A 26910-nucleotide genomic window follows, 5' to 3' on the forward strand; every position below is an offset into this window, starting at 1 on the left:
TATACCTTTTTTAAAACTATGATGTTATGGATGTTCTTGCTCCACTTTTTCGTGTTGCCTTATGTTTGGAGCTGTCCTGCTGTGTTGGCACCTGTTTGGTGCTTGGGGAGAGCTAGCGTAGTCTGCTCTCTTTCATCATCTACTGTAGTGCTTCATGATTCTGTTAATAAATAATATTTAAGTACTGTATGGCAGTATTATTAATGCCCTCTATACAGTTATTATTTAGGCACTATTTTGCTCGGTTAGTTGGATATTGTAAAGTCTTTATTTTGAGCACTATATGATGGTATTATTTTGACTGTACATTATTTGTGCACTTTACAGTAGACAGCAAAACATGCTAAGTGCTTACAATCTCTTTTATATCGAGCTTGTAAGCACTATTTTGAAGCATCGCTGGAGCACGCTGTGACCTCCTAATCCCGGTGGGCTTCAGCACAATGCTTACAAGCTACACGGGTGGTCGGTCTCCTAAGCAATGAACTCTACACAGAAGTAAAGTGTTAATATCTCAAGAACAGCTGCATATTTTATTAAGCAGTAAATTGTAAAAGTGTTTGTTTTTAAAAGCTCTATCCAACAATATCCATCAGTGAATACGGAGGTAACTCTTTAATGCTTATGGAACATAGCACAAAACCTCTTTTCTTTGTTCAATCCTACCCCATCACCAGTACTGTATCCAATGGATTTGCCTCCCTGGTGTAACTACTGCAAAAATAGACTCATCCATCGTCAACTTTTTGGCTGCTATGGGTAACTCTGATCTGCTCTTATTAATGGGCCAAGTTTTTATTCAGTATGGCAGGAGGCCAGGCCGGCAATGTGTGCACAGTTTAATGATTGCCGAAATGAGATGTTGATCTAAATTTGTACAATAAGATGCGACAAAGAAATCTTGTGCCTCGAGCTCTTGTACAAAAAGTTGAAAAGCAACTGTTAATTGCTGGCAGAATCCTACGCTTCTAAATCCTGCATGTATTATGCTGATGAAGAGGATAATCCTCTAACCCTGGTATCTACCACCGGGGGATGGAAAGGCTCTGAAGTTGCCATCATGTTTTGTGACTTTTTGGGAAGTTTTGTAACTTTTTTCTTTGTTACTATTCTCGGGGATAATTGCAATTCTGGACGCGCGTCGTGTAGCAGTGAGGCCAAATCACTTGTCACAGTAAATTGTGGTAAATGAATGCAGTTTCATCCTTTATTTGTGTTGTAAAGCAAGACGGAATTTTGTGATCTAAGAATAGAAGGTCCGTTTAGGAGATGCCCAAAAAAAAATAGGGAAGAAATGTCATAAATAGACTTTTCTTCACACTGTGTATAGTACAAGGTATCAGTTTTTTATGTAGAATGTTCCTTTACATTTTGACAGGGTATTTGATTTAAAAGGTTTTTCCTAAATTTAAAAACATGGATACATTGTTCCAAAAATACAGGTTGCATGTGCTATAGCAAGCAAATCTACCGGTATTCATTTTGATGAATCAAAGCTGCAGTAGATGAGACAATATATGAACAATCGTGGTGCGGCCATGGAAGAAAGCGGCCATGTTTTTCTTGTTCAGGACAGCCCCTTTAAGAGTGAGAGGTTTAGCGTCATGAAGAACCTCATTGCGATCATGAATAATAAAGACGTTTTTAATAAAATCAAGCTTTGAAATTGAACAGTGTTAAAAACAGTGAAAAAAACAGATGATTTTGATCCATGATGTTGGTGCACACCTTTGAGTATATTATGGGTAGCATAGTGAATTTACAAGGCCTGGCCAATCAAAACACTTCCAATATTTCTGAGATTTAATTGGGACAATCAGTGGCATAATTGGAGTCCAATGGGCAAAATTTGGACCTGAGCCTCCCACCTGCATGTTGGTCAGATATACAGTTGTGCTCAAAAGTTTACATACCTCTGCTGAATTTTTGCTTTCTTTTCCTTTTTTCAGAGAATATGAATGATAACACCAAAACTTTTTCTCCAGTCATGGTTAGTGGTTGGGTGAAGCCATTTATTGACAAACTACTGTGTTTTCTGGTTTTAAATGATAATGACAACCCAAAACATCCAAATGACCTTGATCAAACGTTTACATGCCCTGGTGATTTTGGCCTGATAACATGCACAGAAGTTGATAGAAATGGGTTTGAATGGCTACTAAAGATAACATCCTCACTGGTGATGAGCAAGTGTACTCGTTGCTCGGGTGGTCTCCGAGTATTTATGACTGCTCGGAGATTAAGTTTTCATTGCCTCAGCAGCATGATTTACAGCTATTAGCCAGCTTGATTACATGTGGGTACCTAGCAACCAGGCAACCCCCACATGTACTCAGCCTGGCTAATAGCTGTAAATCATTCAGCTGCCGCGATGAAAACAAAATCTCCAAACACTAACAAATACTCGGAGGTCACCCGAGCAACGAGTACACTCGCTCATCACTAATCCTCACCTGTGACCTGTTTGCTTGTAATCAGTGTGTGTGCATAAAAGCTGAGTGAGTTTCTGGGATCCAGACAGACTCTTGCATCTTTCATCCAGCCACTGACATTTCTGGATTGTGAGTCATGAGGAAAGCAAAAGAATTGTCAATGGATCTACGGGAAAAGGTAGTTCAACTGTATAAAGCAGGAAAGTGATACGAAAAGATATCCAAGGAATTGATAATGCCAGTCAGCAGCGTTCAAACTGTGATTAACAAATGGAAAATCAGGGGCTCTGTAAAAACAAAACCGCGGTCAGGTAGACTAACAAAAGTGTCATCCACAACTGCCAGGAAAATTGTTCGGGATGCAAAGAAAAACCCACAGATAACATCAGCTGAAATACAGGACTATCTGAAAACTAGCGGTGTGGCTGTTTCAAGATGCACAATAAGGAGGCACTTGAAGAAAAATGGGCTGCATGGTCGAGTCCCAGAAGAAAGCCATTACTGTGCAAACGCTAAACATATCTAGCCTATAATACGCAAAACAGCACAGAGACAAGCCTAAAAACTTCAGGAGCAAGGTAATATGGATTGATGATACCAAACTTGAACTTTTTGGCAACAACCATAAACGTTACATTTGGAGAGAAGTCAACAAGGCCTATGATGAAAGGATCACCATTCCTACTGTAAAGCATGGAGGTGGATCACTGATGTTTTGGGGATGTGTGAGCTGCAAAGGCACAGGAAACTTGGTCAAAGTTGAAGGAAAGATGAATGCAGCAAATACTGGAGGCAAATTTGCACTTATCAGCCCAGAAGCTGCATATGGGACGTGCTTGGACGTTCCAACATGACAATGATCCAAAACACAATGCCAAGTCAACCTGTCATTGGCTACAGCAGAAAAAAGTGAAGGTTCTGGAGTGGCCATCTTAGTCTCCTGACCTCAATATCATTGAGCCACTCTGGGGAGATCTCAAGCGCACAGTTCATGCTAGACAGCTCAGGAATTTACAGGAACTGGAGGCTTTTTTGCCAAGAAGAGTGGGCAGCTTTACCATCTGAGAAAATAAAGAATCCACAACTACCCCAAAAGACTTCAAGCTGTCATTGATATTAGAGGGGGCAATACACGGCATTAAGAAATGGGGTATGTAAACTTTTCACCAGGGTCATTTAGATGTTTTGGGTTGTCATTATGATCTAAAAAGTGAAAACACAGTAGTTTGACAATAAATGGCCTCACCCAACCACTAACTATGAGTGGAAAAAAGTTTTAGTGTTATCATTCCGATTCTCTGAAAAAAGGCCAAGAAAGCAAAAATTCTGCCGGGGTATGTAAACTTTTGAGCACAACTGTATATGTCCTTGTAGCTTCTAGATCCTATAAAGACATACATGTTCACCCCCCTCATCATGTAATAATGTCTCCTAATATAATGTTCCCTGTTTGGTGCTCCTTTCTGGTATAATGTCCCCTATTCTATCATAAAGTCCCTCATTATGGACCCCTTTCTGTATTAATGTCCCCTATCTTGGTATAGTGTCCCCGATACTGGGCCTCTTCCATTACTAATTTCCTCCATCCTGAGGCCTCTTCTTGATATAATGTTCTCCATCCTGGGCCCCTTTCAGTAATAGTGTCTTCCATCCTGGGCCCCTTCCAGGAATAATGTCCTCCATCTAGAGCCCCTTCCAGGAATAATGTCCCCAATCCTGGGCTCCTTCCTGGTAAAATAACCCCCACTCTGGGCTATTTCTTGGTAAATTGTCACCCATGCTGGGCCCGTTCCTGCAATCATTAAAATAACCCTATTAATCTTACCATCCTCCGTGTATGGCGTCCTGTTGTCTGCCGGCTGGCAGCTGAGTTCATCATGCTAGCCACTGGTGGCGCTGCCTGTGACGGGCATGCCAACATCAGCTGCCAGACTCTGATTGGCCAGCAGTGTGTATTGCAGGTCTCTTGCCGCAATATATTTCACCTCCTCTTCCCCTTGTCGGTGTACGAATGGACCTGGCTGGCTGGCTCATATATATAACTAAGCCAGCCTCCTTCTCTCTCACTGTCTGAATCAGCCATGACATATACCTAATTATTAGTTATTTACCTTGGGAAGAGAATCCCCAAATAAATTCCCGTCGGGCAGAGCAGGAGCCGATCGATCCTCCCTCGTGCGCCCCTAAATAAATACCGTAAGTAAATAACTAATAATTAGGTATAGTGGATACATGTGCCGGCTATTAAGGGCCGGATCTCCTTTTTGTGGGTAGGGCAAACTTTGTATGGATTACCATTGCCCTTACATACCTGCAGCAGAAGGTAGCATTGCATTTGGATTTTTTCAAAGCACACAGTAGATCACCATATAGGTTTATTGAAACATTATGATATAATCTGCTGTAGTGTGAGCCGATCATTCTCTCCTTTGGATACTCTGTTTTGGAGATATTGTTTTGTCTTGCTGTTTTTATACATTTAAAGGTAAATAAAGATCTAAATGTACTTGTTTATCATATGGTTCTCTTCTTGTGGCTAATTAGATTTAAGTCCGCTTTGGATAATATACTGTTTTGGAAGTGCCATAAACAATCTTATAAGGACATTTTTTTGGTGGTAAAAGTTTATTTTCTATGGGCATAAAGTATAACAAGTATATGCATTACATTCAACTAAGCATGTAACAGTAACAACATCGCCATCTACTGTCAGAAAAGTGTAAACTCCTCCTGCACACAAATAAGTCTGTATCTGTTGCATATCTGCCAACATTTACAATATCTCAAAATTATTTTACCATTCAAAGAGGTCCTATGAAGACAACCCCTTTGGGTATAGAAGTCGGGTCTCCTTGCTGTCCCAGGTACAGGGGGCAGGAACCATTGTGATGTTTTTGTCAATTGCCAGCTGCCCCCGAATACATTTCTGCAGTAGTGTCTTGATCTTGAATTGGTCCTGAAATTTGAGCAAGGGCAAAGTGAAAGAAACAAAGAAAAGACAAAAAAAGAGACAAACATAAAGAACATAAACACAAGCTTCCTTCTACTTCATCCACATCTGAATGAAGCTCCTGGGCCTTCAGCCAAAAACGTCCCCCCCTGCCAGTTATTGTTGGAGGGACTAGAAAAGTTTTTTTTTTTCGCACAAGTACAAGAGGTCTAGGAGATGAGCTGACCCAGCAGTACTGCGGCACATGGTGACCCAGTAAATAGATCAGTCAACCACAAGTGGGTAAATTTCAAAGGATTTTCTACATCAGGAGCCATCGGTGAATCTACTATGCTTGCCTCTGTCTATCTACTTTAGAAAGTTTTTAAGAAGATGGCTCTGAATGTTCCCGGCTTGATAGCGGTCATCATTTTCTACGCTATGACTTTATTGACCGGTCTCTGGGCTGCCTGGAAAGCTAAAAGAAGTGAGAAAAATATGAAGCAAACCGAAGTGGCCATTGTCGGAGGAAGGAACTTGAATATATTCGTAGGGTTATTCACAACTACAGGTAAGTATACGAAATGGCTAATGTCTATGGGATTAAGAAGAGAATTTGAAAAATTCTGACATTTTTCACTTAAACTTTTTTACATTTTCTACAAATAATTCCCTCATTTTTGTTTGTTTTTCTTTTGTCTGCAATTTGGGGTATATAAACTAACATTCTTGTACAGGAAGATCTAGTAGGTTACCTTCATCCTCGGAGAGGGCGGCACCTGAAGGTGCCTTTAATTTATCAAGTGATAGTAGTAAATTTCCATCATGATTACCATTGATGTTGGAGACATGTTCCAATAAATCCAAATAAATATTAACCCATAGCAATTTTCATTATTATTATTTTTTTTAATGACAGATTTTTAATGATTTGGGTCCTAATGAATCAGAAACATAATTTGCAAAATTTTTTTCAAGTACGGATTTTTCAGAAAAAGGCGTCCCAATATTCAATTAAAAATGACAATGACATGATTTCCTATTTTGTAAACATTCATTTTATAAACACAACACAAAAAATTGGACCTAATTATAAAAATTATAAAATCTTAGTTGCTAGAAGCTAAAGATTAGGCTAAGATAATGGGTTAACAGACCTAGGACTTTAATGAGATAACCCAAACCAGAAGGATCACCAATGTGTCAGATCCATTTGTCTGTTTCCCAAATAGTCAAAATAGGTACAAGTGGACACTGCTTCATCATTCACTTTTTGGGGGTCTGTCAGATTGTGGTATTTTGTATACACTTTTCATTCCATCGGAAACACTAGAAAGCTTGTTGGGAGCCACAAATAGAACCTCCATCTACCCTAAAGTCATCTATGGAGCTGAGTCATTTAGTCCATTCTTCAGTTTTTAAAATCGTTATTGTAGTTTCCTGTTTTATATTCATTAAGTTTTAAATTGTTATCAATTATGTATTCTGTGACTTGAAATAGTAAACTGATTAGGAAGTTCAGGATCCTCTAAGTGAAGTGGAAGGGATTATGTCTGTGGATCTCCGAACAGGAGATAATTAGTACAAATAGTCAAAGGTACATTAATTAATCGGAAAGAAAAACAGGTAGGTGGATGGGATACATACCATAGATAGATAGATAGATAGATAGATAGATAGATAGATAGATAGATAGATAGATAATCAGAAAAAAACAGGCAGCACTCCAAAAATTAAAGTGAAAAAACATGGCTTTACTGATCCCTTAGAAGCAACGTTGCGGCAGATTTCTCTGCCTTTCTCAAGCCTATTTTTTGGTATGCTGCCCAATTTCCTTTAATTAAATAGATAGATAAATAGATAGATAGATAGATAGATAGATAGATAGATACTGCATAGATAAATATGAGATAGATAATTATCTATTTATCCCATATCTATCTATCTATCTATCTATCTATCTATCTATCTATCTATCTATCTATCTATCTATCTATCTATCTATCATCTATGTATCTATTATCTATCTATTTGAAAAAGGTTCCAGTTGAACCGGAACATTGCTGAGCCCCAATAAGCTATTAAACCACAATTTCTACTTTTTCCCTAAATTATGTGCTGTCCTCATTTTTTTTGAGGAGCGGTCAATGGTTGGAAAGTTTTTGGCACCCATATAACTGCATTGTTTGCTTGTGCTGCTTTCAATTTTCTTTCTTTCTTTCTTTCTTTCTTTCTTTCTTTCTTTCTTTCTTTCTTTCTTTCTTTCTCTCTATCTCACGTGTATAAATCTATCTAGACAAAAAGCAGCAACTATCTGGAGCACACCAGCTGGTTATAATCCATAAATAGCTAGACATGGGATAGATAGATTGCTATAAAAGATATATACAGTGGGGGGGGGGGGGTGTAGTATTTAGTCAGCCACCAATTGTGCAAGTTCTCCCACTTACAGGCCTGTAATTGACACCATAGGTAGACCACAACTATGAGAGTCAAAATGAGAAAACAAATCCAGAGAATCACCTTGTCTGATTTGGTAAGATTTATTTTGCGAATTACTGTGGAAAATAAGTATTTAGTCATTAACAAATGTTAATCTCAATATTTTTTTACATATCCTTTGTTGGAAATGACAGTTTTCTGTAAGTCTTCACAAGGTTGCCACACACTGTTGTTGGTATGTTGGCCCATTCCTCCATGCAGATCTCCTCCAGAGCAGTGATGTTTTGGGCCTGTCACTTGGCAACACGGACTTTCAACTCCCTCCAAAGGTTTTCTATGGGGTTGAGATCTGGAGACTGGCTAGGCCACTCCAGGACCTTCATATGCTTCTTACGAAGCCACTCCTTCATTGCTCTGGTGGTGTGCTTGGGATCATTATCATGCTGAGAGATCCATCCACGTTGCATCTTCATTGCCCTTGCCGATGGAAGGAGGTTTGCACTCAAAATCTCCACAATACATGACCCCATTAATTTTGTCATGTACATGGATCAGTTGTCTTGTTCACTTTGCAGAGAAACAGCCCCAAAGCATGATGTCGCCACCCCCATGCTTCACAGTAGTTATGGTGTTCTTTGGATGAAACTCAGCATTCTGTCTCCTCCAAACATGATGAGTTTTGTTTCTACCAAACAGTTCTACTTTAGTTTCATCAGACCATATGACATTCTGCCAATACTCTTCTGGATAATCCAAATGCTCTCTAGGAAACTTCACACAGGCCCGGACATGTACTGGTTTAAGCATGGGGACACGTCAGGCACTGCAGGATCTGAGTCCCTGGTGGCGTAGTGTGTTACTAATGGTAGCCTTTGTTACTTTGGTCCCAGCTCTATGCAGGTCATTCACTAGGTCCCCCCATGTGATTCTAGGATTTTTGCTCACCATTCTTTTGATCATTTTGACCCCACGAGGTGAGATCTTGTGTGGAATCCCAGATTGAGGGAGATTACCAGTGGTCTTGTAACATAGTAACATAGTTAGTAAGGCCGGAAAAAGACATTTGTCCATCCAGTTCAGCCTATATTCCATCACATAAATCCCCAGATCTACGTCCTTTTACAGAACCTAATAATTGTATGATACAATATTGTTACGCTCCAGGAAGACATCCAGGCCTCTCTTGAACCCCTCGACTGAGTTCACCATCACCACCTCCTCAGGCAAGCAATTCCAGATTCTCACTGCCCTAACAGTAAAGAATGCTCTTCTATATTGGTGGAAAAACCTTCTCTCCTCCAGACGCAAAGAATGCCCCCTGGTGCCTGTCACCTTCCTTGGTATAAACAGATCCTCAGCAAGATATTTGTATTGTCCCCTTATATACTTATACATGGTTATTAGATCGCCCCTCAGTCGTCTTTTTTCTAGACTAAATAATCCTAATTTCGCTAATCTATCTGGGTATTGTAGTTCTCCCATCCCCTTTATTAATTTTGTTACCCTCCTTTGTACTCTCTCTAATTCCATTATATCATTCCTGAGCACCGGTGCCCAAAACTGGACACAGTACTCCATGTGCGGTCTAACTAGGGATTTGTACAGAGGCAGTATAATGCTCTCATCATGTATGACTTCCATTTTCTTATTATTGCTCCCAGAGTTGATTTCATCACACCAAACTGCTTGCCTATTGCAGATTCAGTCTTCCCAGCCTGGTGCAGGGCTACAATGTTGTTTCTGGTGTCCTTCGACAGCTCTTTGGCTTTCACCATAGTGGAGTTTGAAGTGAGACTGTCTGAGGTCGTGGACAGGTGTCTTTTATACTGATAACAAGTTCAAACAGGTGCAATTACTACAGGTAATGAGTGGAGGACAGAGGAGACTCTTAACCCCTTCATGACCTTGGGATTTTTCGTTTTTCTGTTTTCGTTTTTCACTCCCCTCCTTCCCAGAGCCATAACTTTTTTATTTTTCCGTCAATTTGGCCATGTGAGGGCTTATTTTTTGCGGGACAAGTTGTACTTTTGAACGGCATCATTGGTTTTACCATGTCGTGTACTAGAAAACGGGAAAAAAATTCCAAGTGCGGTGAAATTGCAAAAAAAGTGCAATCCCTCACTTGTTTTTTGCTTGGCTATTTTGCTAGGTTCACTAAATGCTAAAACTTACCTGCCATTATGATTCTCCAGGTCATTACGAGTTCATAGACACCTAACATGACTAGGTTATTTTTTACCTAAGTGGTGAAAAAAAATTCCAAACTTTGCTAAAAAAAAAAAAAAATTGTGCCATTTTCCGATACTCGTAGCGTCTCCATTTTTCATGATCTGGGGTCAGGTGAGGGCTTATTTTTTGCGTGCCGAGCTGGCATTTTTAATGACACCATTTTGGTGCAGATACATTCTTTTGATCGCCTGTTATTGCATTTTAATGCAATGTCGCGGCGACCAAAAAACTTAATTCTGGCTTTTCGATTTTTTTTCTCATTACGCCATTTAGCGATCAGCTTAATGCTTTTTTTTATTGATAGATTGGGCGATTCTGAACGCGGCGATACCAAATATGTGTAGGTTTGATTATTTTTTTATTGATTTATTTTGATTAGGGCGAAAAGGGTGATTTAAACTTTTATGTTTTTTTTATTTTTTTCACATTTTTTTAACTTTTTTTTTTCACTTTTGCCATGCTTCAGTAGCCTCCTTGGGAGGCTAGAAGCAGGCAGAACTCGATCGGCTCTGCTATGTAGCAGCGATCATAAGATCGCTGCTACACAGCAGAATTGCAGGTGTGCTGTGAGCGCCGACCACAGGGTGGCGCTCACAGCTACCTGCGATCAGTAACCATAGAGGTCTCAAGGACCTCTATAGTTACCTTCCTAATGCATCGCCGACCTCCGATCATGTGACGGGGGTCGGCGATGACGTCATATCCGGCCGCACGGCCGGATGCGGTAGTTAAATGCCGCTGTCTGTGTTTGACAGCGGCATTTAACAGGTTAATAGCGGCGGGTGAATAGCGATTTCACCCGCCGCTATTGCGGGGACATGTCAGCTGTTCAAAACAGCTGACATGTCCCGGCTTTGATGCGGGCTCACCGCGGAGCCCTGCATCAAAGCAGGGGAGCTGACCCTGGACGTACTATCCCGTCCGAGGTCAGTAAGGGGTTAAAGATGAAGTTACAGGCCTGTGAGAGCCAGAAATCTTGCATGTTTTTAGGTGACCAAATACTTATTTTCCACCGTAATTTGCAAAATAAATCTTGCCAAATCAGACAAGGTGATTTTCTGGATTTGTTTTCTCATTTTGACTCTCATAGTTGTGGTCTACCTATGATGTAAATTACAGGCCTCTCTCATCTTTTTAAGTGGGAGAACATGCACATTTGGTGGCTGACTCAATACTTTTTTTCCCCACTGTATACAATATATAAGTAATAATAATAATAAATAATAATAATTTTTATTTATATAGCGCCAACATATTCCGCAGCGCTTTACAACTTATAGAGGGGACTTGTACAGACAATAGACATTACAGCATAACAGAAATCACAGTTCAAAACAGATACCAGGAGGAGTGAGGGCCCTGCTCGCAAGCTTACAATCTATGAGGAAAAGGGGAGACACGAGAGGTGGATGGTAACAATTGCTTTCGATGTTCGGACCAGCCATAGTGTAAGAATTGGGTGATCATGTAAAGCTGCATAAACCAGTTATCAGCCTAAGTATGTAACAGTAAGTAAATTATGTACATCTACATGATTTTTACACTTCTGGATATCTGGTGCCTCATTGCTTTAGCAAAGCAAACATAACCATTGTGAACCATCGGAACTTCAGCGCTGGAGTCGCAGGAGATGTAACAGGGCTCCAGTATAAGAGGCCGCCATATACACACTGCTGTTCTTGTGCAGATTGGATGGTTCATCCGACATTACTCCGATGTGTATGATGTCACTTAGGTCACATGTCTGTCGGCGGGTGGACTTAAACTGTTGTCTGTTTCCAAGGGTGACCAGCAGAACCTTTAATAGCAGATTTTGCCCATAGTGAACAGAATGTGATGTAACCTCTTTACGGTTTCAGAAAGATCTCAATGGCACGAATGCCTTTTCTCTGTTCTGTTTGCACAGCCACATGGGTCGGAGGCGCCTATATAAATGGCACAGCAGAAATAGTTTACCTTCCTACAAAAGGACTTGCGTGGGTTCACGCCCCACTAGGATTTGCAGCAACATTCATTATTGGTGAGTTTGGTGCCTCGTGACCTCCTTCTGTTGTTTGTGCCCTGACTATAACATTTGAACTATAATTCACCAAATAAGAACCAGCATTGATATCTGTTTGGCCTAGCTTTATTAAGGCTCCATGTTCAATATTTGGTTTAAAGTGAATCTGTCATAACATTTTATAATAGGACATACATTATTAAATAGATCTTGTATACCTGATGTGGCTGGTGTATTTACTTTAATCATCTGCATCAGAATGGCTGTAGAAACCTTTTCACAAGTATAATCTCAATGAATCTCAATGTATTTTTTTTATTAAATGCATGAATTTGTGAATAAAACTGTCATGATCCAGGCCGGGGTTTGTTTCATGTTATTCTCTCCCCAGTCTGGTCATGTGGGGGTTAACCTTCTCTGCCTTGTTTTGGTTTCTGTGTGGCTATTTCAGTCTGCTGTGGCCTGCAGACCAATGTCAGTAATAGCTCATACTCCCAGGCTAGAGCAGCTGACCCCTTGATACCGTGTCTTGTCCTCTGCCCATTTACTATGTTCCCGTGACTTCCCTTTCCTGCCTCCCCACTTGTCTTAGTGTTCTCTCCTCTTTCTTGGACCTCTCGGTATGTGACCCGGCTTGTCTTCTGACTTTAATGACTTTCTCTTGTCTCTGTTATCTCTGCTCCCATCTGGCTCTGACTTCTGGCTTGTATTTGACCACGTGTATTGCTGTGACCTCTGGTACTTCTTGTCCTGACTCTTTCTGACTCGGCTCATATGACCATTCTTTCGGCACCAGGTGGCGCTTGTGCTGCTGTGCTGTTGTGTTAAGCTGTGTGTGCAACCTCTCTTCCCTCACCAGCATCCCCTGGTGGAGGTTGCGCTATACTGCACTGCAGCAGCATTGCAACAACTTAGTATTACTATTTGGTTTCACTAAAAAGTTTGTTTTCTATAGCCTCTGTGTTGCACTGTCTATTGTTAGCTGCTGAATGAGTTAACTAAGAATCTATCAGTGATCTCATTTTGACTGTACAGTGGGTGACTTTGTAATTTTTTTTCATGAGCTTCTCCCAGTTGATAGATGACCATAGATCATATCAAAGTTGAATGTGTTGGAAAAATAAGGAACCTGTAAAAGCCAAATGGTGCAAAATGTTTAATAAAAACCCAATTTCAAAAATGATTTATAGCCCCAAATCCATATATTTAAACAAAAATAAAAAAATGTTCACAAAGGTAGATAACTAGTGATGAGCGAACGTGCTCGGATAACATGTTATCTGAATATTTTGGGAGTGCTTGGATAATATTTTTGAAACACTGCGGCTGTATGTTTTGCGGTGGAAGACAGTCACAACACATGTACGTTATCCGAGCACGTTCGATCATCACTATAGATAATCCCTTTAACACTACCTATTTTTAAAGAGGCTTTTATCTGGTACTTTAAAGAGGATTTTTCAGCAAGTTAAGTGTCCAGTTTTCGTTCTTGTTTTATTCATTACTTCTCATGCATTTCCTGCTCCAGACAACAGCCTGAATATAGAGAAAATTATATTTGGCTTTACACTGTCTAGTGTTTGCTGCAGAATGAGTTAACTAAGGATCTGTCAGTGAGCGCATTCTTATGCTCCAATGGGAGAGTTTGTAAATCTTTTTTTTAATTATTTTTTTGAGCTTCTCTCAGCTGATTGATGACCATAGACCACATCAAAGTTGAATGAGCATGAAAACAAAGAAACCTTAAAAGCCAAGCAGTGCAACATTTTTAACGAAACCCAATTGTAAAAATAGGCAAGATTGATTGTTGCAAAATTTGCTTGTATGGACACAGTGGTGCTCTTGGGGAAATGTGCAGGCACCTTCTACTAGAGGGGTACAAAATATTTTTGGGTCCAAACACCACCTTGTCATACTGAATCAATCCGAAAGGCTGCAAACAATTTTTTTAAATGGAACCTTATAACGTAAATTAATCCATTACCAAAACTACCATCAGTACATGAATTCAGCGCCAGAACCATCATCCGTATATGAATTCAGCACCAAACTTAGTACTTCAATCATTGCCTACACACTGTCCCCCCATATTAATTGAAACCACCACACTGTCAATTATTATAAATTCTAATCACTACACTGTCCTCCCTTATGAACTATAACCACCACACAGTCTTCTCTTATGAACTATAACTGCCACATTGTTCTTCCTCGTGAACTATGTCCTCCAAACTGATCACCCTCATGCTGTCCCCATCTTTAGTGTCTCTCCATGCTGCTACCTCTCCATACTGGTATCCCATGCTGCTCCTCTCCACTGTCCCCTGATGCTTTCACCTCTGCATACTGTTCCCCCACGCTACACTTTCAACTATCCATACTATCCCCCATACAGCTCCATAATGTCCCTCCACACTGCCCCTAACCATAATGTCCCCACATTGGCCCTCTCTATACTGTGCTCCCTCTCACAATTATCCCCCAGTGCCCCATAATAAGCCCTCAGAGTAACACCACCACACCCCTATCTACAATAATAGTCCGCCCATTCAATCTTTGGCTCCTCCGTAGAGCGCTTACTATTCCCCGCTGTTTCTGTTGCGTTTTCAACGCCTCTATGACACTGTGGTAGTAACAGCAGTGAGATGGGGTCAGTAGCGTGATGACCTCATTACATTGATGCTAGTGATGAGTGAATGTGCTCGGATAAGGTGTTATCCCGGCATGCTCTGGTGCTGAGTGACTTCAGCGTGCTCGAAAAATGCATTTGAGTCCCCGCGGCTGCATGTCTCACGGCTGTTAGACAGCCGCAACACATGATTTCCTAATAAACAGACAATCCCCGGATGTGTTGCAGCTGTCCAACAGCCATGAGACATGCAGCCATGAGGAGTCTAACGCATTCTTTGAGCACGCTGAAGTCACTCGGTTAGCACCTAAGCATGCTGGGATAACACCTTATTCAAGCATGTTCGCTCATCACTAATTGCTGCACATCAGGTTGTGGGGCTGATGAGTACTACTCGGCTCCTGTCCCGGTGCTCATGTGTTAATATGTATTTGTGTAGCTGGTCTGTGGTCTGTATATAAGCCTGGTACTCCATGCTCTTGACCTGGTACTCCATGCTCTTGACCTGGTACTGCATGCTCTTGACCTGGTACTCCATGCTCTTGACCTGGTACTCCATGATCTTGTCCTGATACTGCGTGCTCTTGACCTGGTACTCCATGCTCTTGACCTTGTACTCCTTGCTTTTGACCTGGTACTCCATGCTCTTGACCTGTTACTACATGCTCTTGACCTGGTACTGCATGCTCTTGACCTGGTACTACATGCTCTTGACCTTGTACTCCATGCTCTTGTTCTGATACTGCATGCTATTGACCTGGTACTCCTTGCTTTTGACCTGGTACTCCTTGCTCTTGACCTGGTACTCCATGCTCTTGTCCTGATACTGCATGCTCTTAACCTGGTACTCCATGCTCTTGACCTGGTACTCCATGCTCTTGACCTGGTATTCCATGCTCTTGACCTGGTATTCCATGCTCTTGATCTGGTACTCCATTCTCTTGATCTGGTACTCCATGCTCTTGACCTTATAGTCCATGCTCTTGACCTGGTACTCCATTCTCTTGACCTGGTACTCTTTGCTCTTGACCTGGTACTGCATGCTCTTGACCTGGTACTCCATGCTCTTGTTCTGATACTGCATGCTATTGACCTGGCACTCCATGCTCTTGATGTTGTACTCCTTACTCTTGACCTGGTACTCCTTGCTCTTGACCTGGTACTCCCATGCACTTGTCCTGATACTACATGCTCTTGACCTGGTACTTCTTGCTCTTGACCTGGTACTATTTGCTCTTGACCTGGTACTCCATGCTCTTGATCTGATACTCCATGCACTTGATATGATACTCCATGCTCTTGACCTGATACTCCATGCGCTTGACTTGATACTCCATGCTCTTGATCTGGTACTCCATACTCTTGACCTGGTACTCCATGCTCTTGATCTGATGCTCCATGCACTTGATATGATACTCCATGCTCTTGACCTGATACTCCATGCTCTTGATCTGGTACTCCATACTCTTGACCTGGTACTCCATGCTCTTGATCTGATGCTCCATGCACTTGATATGATACTCCATGCTCTTGACCTGATACTCCATGCTCTTGATCTGGTACTCCATACTCTTGACCTGGTACTCCATGCTCTTGACCTGATACTCCATGCTCTTGACCTGGAACTCCATTCTCTTGGCCTGGTACTCCATTTTCTTGACCCACTTCTGATACTGATAGATCTTCACAATCATGTAGATATTCAACTATGCCAAACAAATTACTTGTATAAGAAGAGAGTCCTGGTATATGGCATCAGTTATTTTGCTAAGACTGGCAAGTTTCTCTTTTTTTTTTTTTAATTTAAATGCATGTAATTAAGCCTAAAATCATTTTTGCAATGTGACATCATTAAAATGTTTGCCCGGTTTGCCCTCTATAGCCACTGTGTTGCTGTAGAATGAGTTAACTAATAATCCATCAGTAAGCTCATTCTGATGGTCTAACAGGAGAGCTTGTAAGTCTTTTATCAGTCTTTTCTGAGCGCCTTTCAGCTGAATTACGACTACAGACTACACTAAAGTTGAATGCGTAGGGAAATAACCTGTAAAAGACAAACAATGTAACATTTTAATTGAAAGACAATTGGAAAAAATATTTTAAGCTCAAAATACATTATTATTATTATTATTTATTATAGCGCCATTTAGTCCATAGCGCTTTACATGTGAGGAGGGGTATACATAATAAAAGACAAGTCCAATAATCTTAATCAATACAAGTCATGAATGGTACATAAGGAGAGAGGACCCTGCCCGCGAGGGCTCACAATCTACAAGGGATGGGTGAGAATACAGTAGGCGAGGATAGAGCTGGTCATGCAGCGGTTTGGTCTATCAGTGGTTACTGCAGGTTGTAGGCTTGTCGGAAAAGGTAGGTCTTCAGGTTCTTTTTGACGGTTTCCACGGTAGGCAAGAGTCTGATGTGTTGGGGTAGAGAGTTCCAGAGTATGGGGAATGCATGGGAGAAATCTTGTATGTGATTGTGGGAAGTAGAGAAGGAGATCTTGTGAGGATTGGAGGTGGCGTGCAGGTAAGTACCGGGAGATGAGGTCACAGATGTATGGAGGAGACAGGTTGTGGATAGCTTTGTATGTCATGGTTAGGGTTTTGAACTGGAGTCGTTGGGTAAGGGGGAGCCAGTGCAGGGATTGACAGTGGGGAGAGGCTGGGGAATAGCGGGGGGACAGGTGGATTAGTCGGGCAGCAGAGTTTAGAATAGATTGGAGGGGTGCAAGAATGTTAGAGGGGAGGCCACAGAGCAGGAGGTTGCAGTCGTCAAGGCCGGAGATGATGAGGGCATGGACTAGGGTTTTTGTAGATTCTTGGTTGAGGAATGAACGGATCTGGGAAATATTTTTGAGTTGGAGTCAGCAGGAAGTGGAAAGGGCTTGGATATGTAGTTTGAAGGACAGATCAGTGTCAAGGATTACCCTGAGGCAGCGAGCATTTGGGACTGGGGAGAGTGGGCAGCCATTTACTTTAATGGATAGGTCTATTGGGGGAGTCAAGTGAGATGGGGGAAATATGATGAATTCTGCTTTATCCATATTAAGTTTTAGAAATCTAGCGGAGAAGAAGGATTAAATAGCAGACAGACATTGTGGAATTCTGGTTAGTAAGGTGGTGATATCTGGTCCAGAGATGTAGATCTTTGTGTCATCAGCATAGAGATAATACTGAAAACCATGGGACTCTATGAGCTGTCCAAGACCAAAGGTATAGATGGAGAAGAACGAAAGTCCTAGGACTGAACCTTGCGGGACTCCGACAGATAGGGGACGAGGTGAGTTGGTGGAGGGCGAATGGGAGACGCTGAATGTCCGGTCTGTTAGCTACAACAAAATCGAAGATAGGGCCAAGTCAGTGATGCCAAGAGATGAGAGGGTCTGTAATAGTAGGGAATGGTCCACTATGTCAAAGGCAGAGGACAGGTCTAGGAGGAGGAGGACAGAGTAGTGCCGCTTGGCTTTGGCAGTTAATAGGTCATTGGTGAATTTAGTTAGGGCAGTTTGAGTGGAGTGATGTGGCCGCAAGCCAGATTGCATTTAAGTAAGAAGAAAAAAAGTCTCTAAAAGTGGACAACCCCATGAGCCAGGTGTTCCATCTTCTCAGCCCCCCAATCGTCTGACGTTCTCGTAAAGATTGTGGTCATGTTCACTGCCTAGTTCTTTTCATCGAATTCCCACTAATCCTAAAGCTTTGTGTCATGGTCCCACCACTTTGATGTTCTACAACCACTTCTATCTTATATGGATCTGTTCTTTGATAATCTCGTGTATTTTCAGGTGCACTTTTCTTTGTTAAGCCAATGAGGTCTAAAAATTATGTGACGATGATGGATCCTCTTCAAGAAACGTTTGGAGATACGATGGGGAGTATTCTGTTTATCCCACCACTGCTGGGAGACATTTTTTGGTTTGCATCAATTCTGGCCTCACTGGGTGAGTCATAATTCCTAATTTCTACTAAACGCCAGGTCTTATATGGAGGATGTCATCCAAACCTGTCCTGGTGAAACCATTAGTAGTCAAATTAAAATCATCTAGAGCAGAATCTTGAAGATACCTAACTCATTACCACTCATGAAACTGAGGATCACTCTAGGAAAAGAGTGGTGTCACATATCCAAGATTTCTAAAAGAGTTTAGTGGATTTTGATTTAACACCAAACTCTTCCATAATGAGGCATAAAGCAAGTTGAAATTCTGAAACCACCTACTGTGTGACCTTAACTGTCTACCAAGAAAAAAGATCAAGAAGAGGCATCAAGACCCTACATGAAATAAATTATAGAGTACCGTTATATCAGACCCACCTGGTCCAATTAATCTTTTATGGGTTTATTTTAAAGTCAATATTTCTTGCGCCAAATTCTTCAAAATTGGGCATGTGGTTCATGAATAAATAAACATTTTTGTGCCATAGATCTGTTGCACAATTTCCATCAAAATTTCAGGAGAGCATAAAAACACTTCAGGAGTACATTTTCATGAAACAATGTGAGACCTTTTAAAAAAGTTGCAATTGATAAATTGACGGCAAAAATCTGGAAAACAAAAAATACGCCCACAATGACAAACATAAAAAAACTTGAAAAGTCGAGAACATACAAAAAAGACTAAAAGGAAACCTGTCACCTCTCAAAACACTATTTACCTGCAGATATAGATTTAGTCTGAAGGTAAATATCATTATAATGCTGCCTGAACGGATTACGGAGAGAGTGGCTACTGGCAGAAAATGACCTTATCTCCTTCCAGGAGCTGCCGGCTTTCAGTTATGGGGGCGTGAACGGAGCGTCTAGTCACCCGCACACAAAACCACTCACTATATTGTGAGCGGAGGCGGCTGTAAGCACATCCCGGAACTTTGATTGACAGCTTGTTCTGTAGAGCCGCCTGTCAATCAAAGTGCTGTGGTATGCTTACAGCCTTCACTCACAGTATAGTGAGCAATGACTGAGCCACTCCTTGTACGCCTTCATGACTGAAAGCGATTGGCTCCCGGGAGAATATAAGTTTGTTTTCTCCAGGTAGCCGCAGGTTCAGGAAGTTATCCAGGCAGCTTTGTATCACTAATAAAGGGGTTGTCTGGAATTAGGGTACAAGTCTGCAGTCAAGCTGTGTAGCTGCAGACTAGTATATCCTTGCATCACAGGCACTGCGCGTTGTGAGAATTTTCCGGTGCCGGGCGATCAAGTGACTGAAAGTATGCGATTTCGACATTCTGACTAGATGGGTCCAGCCTTGCTCAATATATTTGCATTGAGCTAAGCTGCGCCCATCCAGTCGGCACGTGACAGCACCGTGCCTGCCACTTCAGGCGCCAGCAGCGGAGGATGCACAAGTATGCAATCATATAGAGCAACTGCAGACTTGCCCTCTAAGACCGGACAACCACTTTAACCTGCAGATTAACCCTATATCTGCAGGAAAATAGTGTTTTTCCGAGCTAACCAGTTTCCTTTAAAAATGACGCATACTAAAAGAATAATTTGGCGTAATTCAAAAGCAGGTGAAAAATACCAAAATGCAGAAAAAAAAGGCACAGATGCAAAAATAAATCGGGCCCTCTATGTATAATACAGTGGTATAGGTAAGAATAATCTCATCAGTCCTGTACTTTTTCATAGGAGCCACCGTCAGAGTTATCCTGGATGTCAAGGGATACTTATCTATTATAATCTCGGCTTGTACAGTTATTCTGTATACTTTGCTCGGTGGCCTCTATTCCGTCGCCTACACAGATGTCATCCAGCTACTCTTTATGATCGTCAGTCTGGTGAGTGATACGTGAGAAGCATTCTATTTATTTAACATGGGGATTTGGAGTCCTAGGCAGTGGTGTAACTAGAGTCCGATGGGCCCTGATGCAAAATTTAGACCTGGGCCCCCACCTGCATGTTAGTTAGATGTATGGGCCTTTCTAACGTTCTAAGTCCTGGTCTATGCCTGATGAAGAGACCTGAGTAGTCTCGAAAGCTTGCAATTTGTTACCATCTTTTCAGTTAGCCATTAAAAGGTATCAACCACTGAGAACTCTCAATCTAATATATAATTGCCTAGAATACTACTTCCTGCAATTTGTGCCAACTTCCGTGGCTTTGTCCGGAGCTAATGTCCGGAGCTAATGTCCGGAGCTAATGTCCGGAGATAAGTGACGTCACCAGTGTCCTACACCCAGGCAGAGCACAGGGGCCCCAGGCAGCATATGGGGCCCCAGGCAGAGCACAGTGGCCCCAGGCAGAGCACAGGGGCCCCAGGCAGCATATGGGGCCCCAGGCAGAGCACAGTGGTCCCAGGCAGAGCACAGGGGCCCCAGGCAGCTTATGGGGCCCCAGGCAGAGCACAGTGGCCCCAGGCAGAACATGGGGCCCCAGGCAGAGCACAGTGGCCCCAGGCAGAGCACAGGGGCCCCAGGCAGAACATGGGGCCCCAGGCAGAGCACAGGGGCCCCAGGCAGAGCACAGGGGCCCCAGGCAGCATATGGGGCCCCAGGCAGAGCACAGGGGCCCCAGGCAGCATATGGGGCCCCAGGCAGAGCACAGGGGCCCCAGGCAGCATATGGGGCCCCAGGCAGAGCACAGTGGCCCCAGGCAGCATATGGGGCCCCAGGCAGAGCACAGTGGCCCCAGGCAGAGCACAGGGGCCCCAGGCAGCATATGGGGCCCCAGGCAGAGCACAGTGGTCCCAGGCAGAGCACAGGGGCCCCAGGCAGCTTATGGGGCCCCAGGCAGAGCACAGTGGCCCCAGGCAGAACATGGGGCCCCAGGCAGAGCACAGTGGCCCCAGGCAGAGCACAGGGGCCCCAGGCAGAACATGGGGCCCCAGGCAGAGCACAGGGGCCCCAGGCAGAGCACAGGGGCCCCAGGCAGCATATGGGGCCCCAGGCAGAGCACAGGGGCCCCAGGCAGCATATGGGGCCCCAGGCAGAGCACAGGGGCCCCAGGCAGCATATGGGGCCCCAGGCAGAGCACAGTGGCCCCAGGCAGAGCACACACCAAATCGGAGGCTGAGGGGCCCCGCCAACCAAATCGGAGGCCGAGGGGCCCCGCCAACCAAATCGGAGGCCGAGGAGCCCTGCCCACCAAATCGAAGGCCGAGCGGCCCCGCCCACCAAAGCGGAGGCCGAGGGGCCCGGCCCCGCCCACCAAAGCGGAGGCCGAGGGGCCCCGACCACCACATCGGAGGCCGAGGGTCCCCGCCCACCAAATCGGAGGCCGAGGGTCCCCGCCCACCAAATCGGAGGCCGAGGGTCCCCGCCCACCAAATTGGAGGCCGAGGGTCCCCGCCCACCAAATCGGAGGCCGAGGGGCCCCGCCTACCAAATCGGAGGCCGGGGGTCCCCGCCCTCCAAATCGGAGGCCGAGGGTCCCCGCCCACCAAATCGGAGGCCCTGGGTCCCCGCCCACCAAATCGGAGGCCGAGGGTCCACACCATCCAAATCGGAGGCCGAGGGGCCCCGCCCACCAAATCGGAGGCCGACGGGCCCCACCCACCAAAGCGGAGGCCGAGGGTCCCCGCCCACCAAATCGGAGGCCGAGGGGCCCCGCCCACCAAATCGGAGGCCGGGGGTCCCCGCCCACCAAATCGGAGGCCGAGGGTCCCCGCCCACCAAATCGGAGGTCGAGGGTCCCCGCCCACCAAATCGGAGGCCGAGGGTCCCCGCCCACCAAATCGGAGGCCGAGGGTCCCCGCCCACTAAATCGAAGGCCGAGGGTCCACACCAACCAAATCGGAGGCCGAGGGGCCCCGCCCACCAAATCGAAGGCCGAGGGTCCCCGCCCACCAAATCGGAGGCCGAGGGGCCCCACCAACCAAATCGGAGGCCGAGGGGCCCCACCAACCAAATCGGAGGCTGAGGGGCCCCGCCCACCAAATCGGAGGCCGAGGGTCCGTGCCCACCAAATCGGAGGCCGAGGGGCCCCTCCAACCAAATCGGAGGCCGAGGGGCCCCGCCCACCAAATCGGAGGCCGAGGGGCCCCGCCCACCAAATCGAAGGCCGAGGGTCCCCGCCCACCAAATCGGAGGATAAGGGGCCCTGCCTACCAAATCGGAGGCCGAGGGGCCCCCCCAACCAAAGCGGAGGCCGAGGAGCCCCGCCCACCAAAGCGGAGGCAGAGGGACCCCGCCCACCAAATCGGAGGCCGTGGGGCCCCGCCAACCAAATCGGAGGCCGAGGGTCCCCGCCCACCAAATTATTCTTACATTTGAATAATTAAAGTATATATGGATTCTAGACTCCCGATTCTTTAGAATCGGGCTGCCATCTAGTTCTAAATATTTTTCTGCCATTCTGGAATATACAGTATGTCTCCACTCCTGGGCTCATCTTGATATACTGTATATCTCCCCAATCCTGGGCTCATCCTGGTATATATGTCTCCCATCCTGGGCTCATCTTGATATATTGAATATCTCTCCCATCCTGGGCTCATCCTGATATACTGTATATCTCTCCAATCCTGGACTCATCTTGATATACTGTATATCTCTCCAATCCTGGACTCATCTTGATATATTGAATATCTCTCCCATCCTGGGCTCATCCTGATATACTGTATATCTCTCCAATCCTGGACTCATCTTGATATACTGTATATCTCTCCAATCCTGGGCCCATCCTGGTATATATCTCTCCCATCCTGGGCTCATCTTGATATACTGTATATCTCTCCAATCCTGGGCCCATCCTGGTATATATCTCTCCCATCCTGGGCTCATCTTGATATACTGTATATCTCTCCAATCCTTGGCCCATCCTGGTATATATGTCTCCCATCCTGGGTTGCTTCCTCGGATGCACATCAAGCTGAAATATGCGATGGCATTGGCGGGATCCCCTCCTCTTTCGGGCACAATCTGTGACTGTGATCGTTACGCCCTTGGTCCAAGGCCCTACTGCAATAGTATTTAACATGATATAATTTAATAGTAATTATCTAGAAGCAAAGCATTGTTAACAATGGAGTAAATGGTAGATATGACCAAAAGTTATAAATAGTTTGATCTAGAGTAGCGCAGCAGTGCGGTCTGTGTATCAGCTTTGCTGCATAGTTAGACAATATTATCTTACTTTACAACTATATTTTGAGCCAAAATTTTGCAGGATGTTTTAGGCCTTTTCACTTTTTCTTTTCATCTCTCCACTGTCTAAAGAGGTGCAAAAAATATCTAAAATACAAAGTAAATCTGGAGTAGTGCACGTATGTTAGGTTTGTAGTGTTTTCCTTTGTGCAATGGCCTTAGTAAATCTTCCCGTCTATATTATTTAATGTCCCTCCCATTTGGGATAGTGTCTTTTTTTTAAATGTTTATATAGCTTTACATGTGAAGGATCATAGAAGACAGTATACCACAATGTAAAAAAATAAAACGAGAATTAAAAATTATGCTGGGGGAATTGAAGTATTACATACACCACTTTGCAAAAGTTTTAGGCAGGAGTGGAAAAAATGCTGAAAAGTAGAAATGCATTAAAAAATAGAAGTGTTAATAGTTTATTTTTTATCAATTAACAAAATGTAAAGTGAATGAACAAAAGAGAAATGTAAATCATATCAATATTTGGTTTGGTCGTCCTTTACCTTGAAAGCAGCATCAGTTCTTCTTGGTATACTTCCATGCAGCTTTTGAAGGAATTCGTCAGCAAGTTTGTTCCAAACATCTTGGAAAACTAATCATAGATCTGTGGACATCATTTGTGTAAAATATTCTGTCTCTTCATGTAATCGCAGACAGATTCAATGATGGTGAGATCAGGGTTTTGGGAGGGACGGATCATAACTTCCAGGACTGTTCTTTATGCTGAAGATAGTTCTCAATGACATTGGTTGTATGTTTGGGGTCTATTGTCCTGTTACTGAATAAATTTGGGGTCAGTCAGAAGCCTTCTTGATAGTATTGCATGATGGATAAATACCTTGCTGTATTTTTCAATATTAGACTCACCTCTTGAAGTGGATCCACTAAACCCTACAGTTGTTGGTGCAGCAGATAGGCGGGACATGGACAGCTGAGGGACAGGAGACCTCAGGCAGGTAGATGGGATGTAGGAAACCGCAGACAAGCAGGATGACGGAGACTGCAGGCAGATGGGCGATGTCCAGGAGACTACAGGCTAGCAGGCAAGATGCTGGTGAGAGACATCCAGGAGACCACAGGCAAGCAGGCAGGAGACATTCAGGAGACCACAGGCAAGCAGGCGGGAGATGTCAAGAAGACTGCAGATAGCAGATGAGCAGGTCAAGGTGTATAGAGTAAGCCAGAATCTAGCAACACTGAAGTCTTAATACCAAAACACATGCGTGTGTCATGGTGAGTCTGATAGAGAGATCATGCTGTTCCATCTGCAAAGCCTGATGTGGAGCACAACAGAGTCTAGCGGCCTGGGGTGAGGGAAACAAAGCACGGGCCGGTATTGAACACTCAGCTTTCAGGACACCAAGAAATTGCAATGTTGAGGACCATAGAATCATGAAGCAGAATAAAGATGCATCATACTAAATTCCCTTTGAAATCAGAAAATATCCAGGAGTGTAATCCGCTCAGAACTGGCATTAACCTGTGGAGCCTAGCTACACAGATCTACTATTCAGAGAAGTCTGTCCAGAATTGGTCTGCAAGGAAGAATTACGGCCAAAAGTCATACCTTCAACATTGCAACTGGGGTTCAGAAAAATGCCAGCAGGTGCAGTTTGCTTGCCGAAGGGCTGGAGAACGGAGGGATGGAGAACGGCTTAATAATGAATGTCTGCAGCCAGTAAAGATGCAGGTAAAGGGTCCTGCAAGTCTGGGGCTGCATTTCAGCAAATGGAGATGGGGATTTGTTCAAGATTAATGGTTTCCTGAATGCTGAGAAATACAGGCAGAAACGTATCCATCATGTAATACCATCAGAGAGGCGTCTGATTAGATCCAAATTTATTCTGCAGCACAACAACAACCCCATCCATACAACCAATGTTATTAAAGGGAACCTGTCACCAGGTTTGGCCAATATGAGATACGGCCATCACCTTTCAGGGCTGATATACAGCATTCTATAATGCTGTATATAAGCCCCCAACCAGACCTGCAGGACAAGAAAAATAACTTTTATTATACTCACCTGTAGGGCGGTCCGGTCTAAGGCGTGTCACTCTTCTTGTTTCGGGCCTTCCTTCTTCTTGCGATGCCGCCCTCCTGCTTGCTTCGTGTGGATGACACATCCCTGCGTCATGCGCACAGTCTCCTCGGCATCGCGCTCCGGCGCAGGCGTACTTCTCTGTCCTGTTGAGGGCAGAGCAAAGTACTGCAGTGTGCAGGTGAAGGGAAAGGTCAAAGAGCCCTGGCACCTGCTCACTGCAGTACTTTGCTCTGCCCTCAACAGGACAGAGAAGTACGCCTGTGCAGGAGCGCTGTGCTGAGGAGACTGTATGGATGATGCAGGGACGCGTTATCCACGGGAAGCAAGCAGGAGGGCGGCATTGCAAGAAGATGGGAGGCGCCAGACCAAGAAGAATGACGCCCCTCAGACCGGACTGCCCCGCAGATGCATATAATAAAAGTTATTTTTCTTCTCTTACTGGTTGGGGGCAGATTTACAGCATTATAGAATGCTGTATATCAGCCCTGAAAGGTGATGGCTGTAACTAATATCGGCCAAACCTGGTGACAGGTTCCCTTTATGAACTATCCGCACCATAAAGAAGGTCAAGGAGTCCTGGAATGATATGGCCACACAGGCCACTGAACTCAACATCATCCAGGCTGTCTGGGATTACATGAAGACACAGAAGAATTTGTACAAGCGACATCAACAGAAGATCTGTGGTCAGTGCTCCAAGATGTTTGGAACAGCCTTTCTGCTGAGTTCCTCCATAACTGCATGCAAGTATCCTTAGAAGAACTGATGCTGTTCTGAAGGTAAAGGGCAGTCACCAAATGTTGATTAGAGGTCTGTTTTGTTCTTTCACTTTGCATTTTATTATTTGATAAAAATAAAGTATGAACATTGGAGCGCCCACCAGGACCACGGGGTACTCGGGCCAGGTCCGGCAGTACTTAAAGGGGTGGTCACGGAAGCTGGGACCTGGTCCGTGGCACTGGGCATCCAATTAAATGGGATGAAGTGTAGTGACAAATAAAGTCTATGGATAAATGTTCGTGATGCCACCTGTGGTACTCGGCCAGTGATGGCCAACGCGGCTGGGGCCGATGGTGATGCAGCTTAGGTGGTTTTGCTCCCCACAGGTGGAGCAGAG

General features: G+C 44.1%; 1 protein-coding gene across 1 annotated transcript in view; it reads left to right on the forward strand.

The window, feature by feature from the left end:
* The first annotated feature begins 5613 nt into the window (after window positions 1-5613).
* Window positions 5614-26910, forward strand: part of LOC143817219 (high-affinity choline transporter 1-like) — a 39400-nt gene continuing 18103 nt past the window's right edge. Inside the window, exons 1-4 of the mRNA XM_077298433.1 lie at window positions 5614-5932; window positions 11939-12052; window positions 18451-18606; window positions 20298-20446. Of these exons, the coding sequence (XP_077154548.1) occupies window positions 5755-5932; window positions 11939-12052; window positions 18451-18606; window positions 20298-20446 (597 nt within the window). The 5' untranslated portion in view covers window positions 5614-5754. The remainder of the gene's footprint in view (window positions 5933-11938; window positions 12053-18450; window positions 18607-20297; window positions 20447-26910) is intronic.

This window comes from Ranitomeya variabilis, chromosome 3 (genome assembly GCF_051348905.1).
Source record: "Ranitomeya variabilis isolate aRanVar5 chromosome 3, aRanVar5.hap1, whole genome shotgun sequence".
NCBI lineage: Eukaryota > Metazoa > Chordata > Amphibia > Anura > Dendrobatidae > Ranitomeya > Ranitomeya variabilis.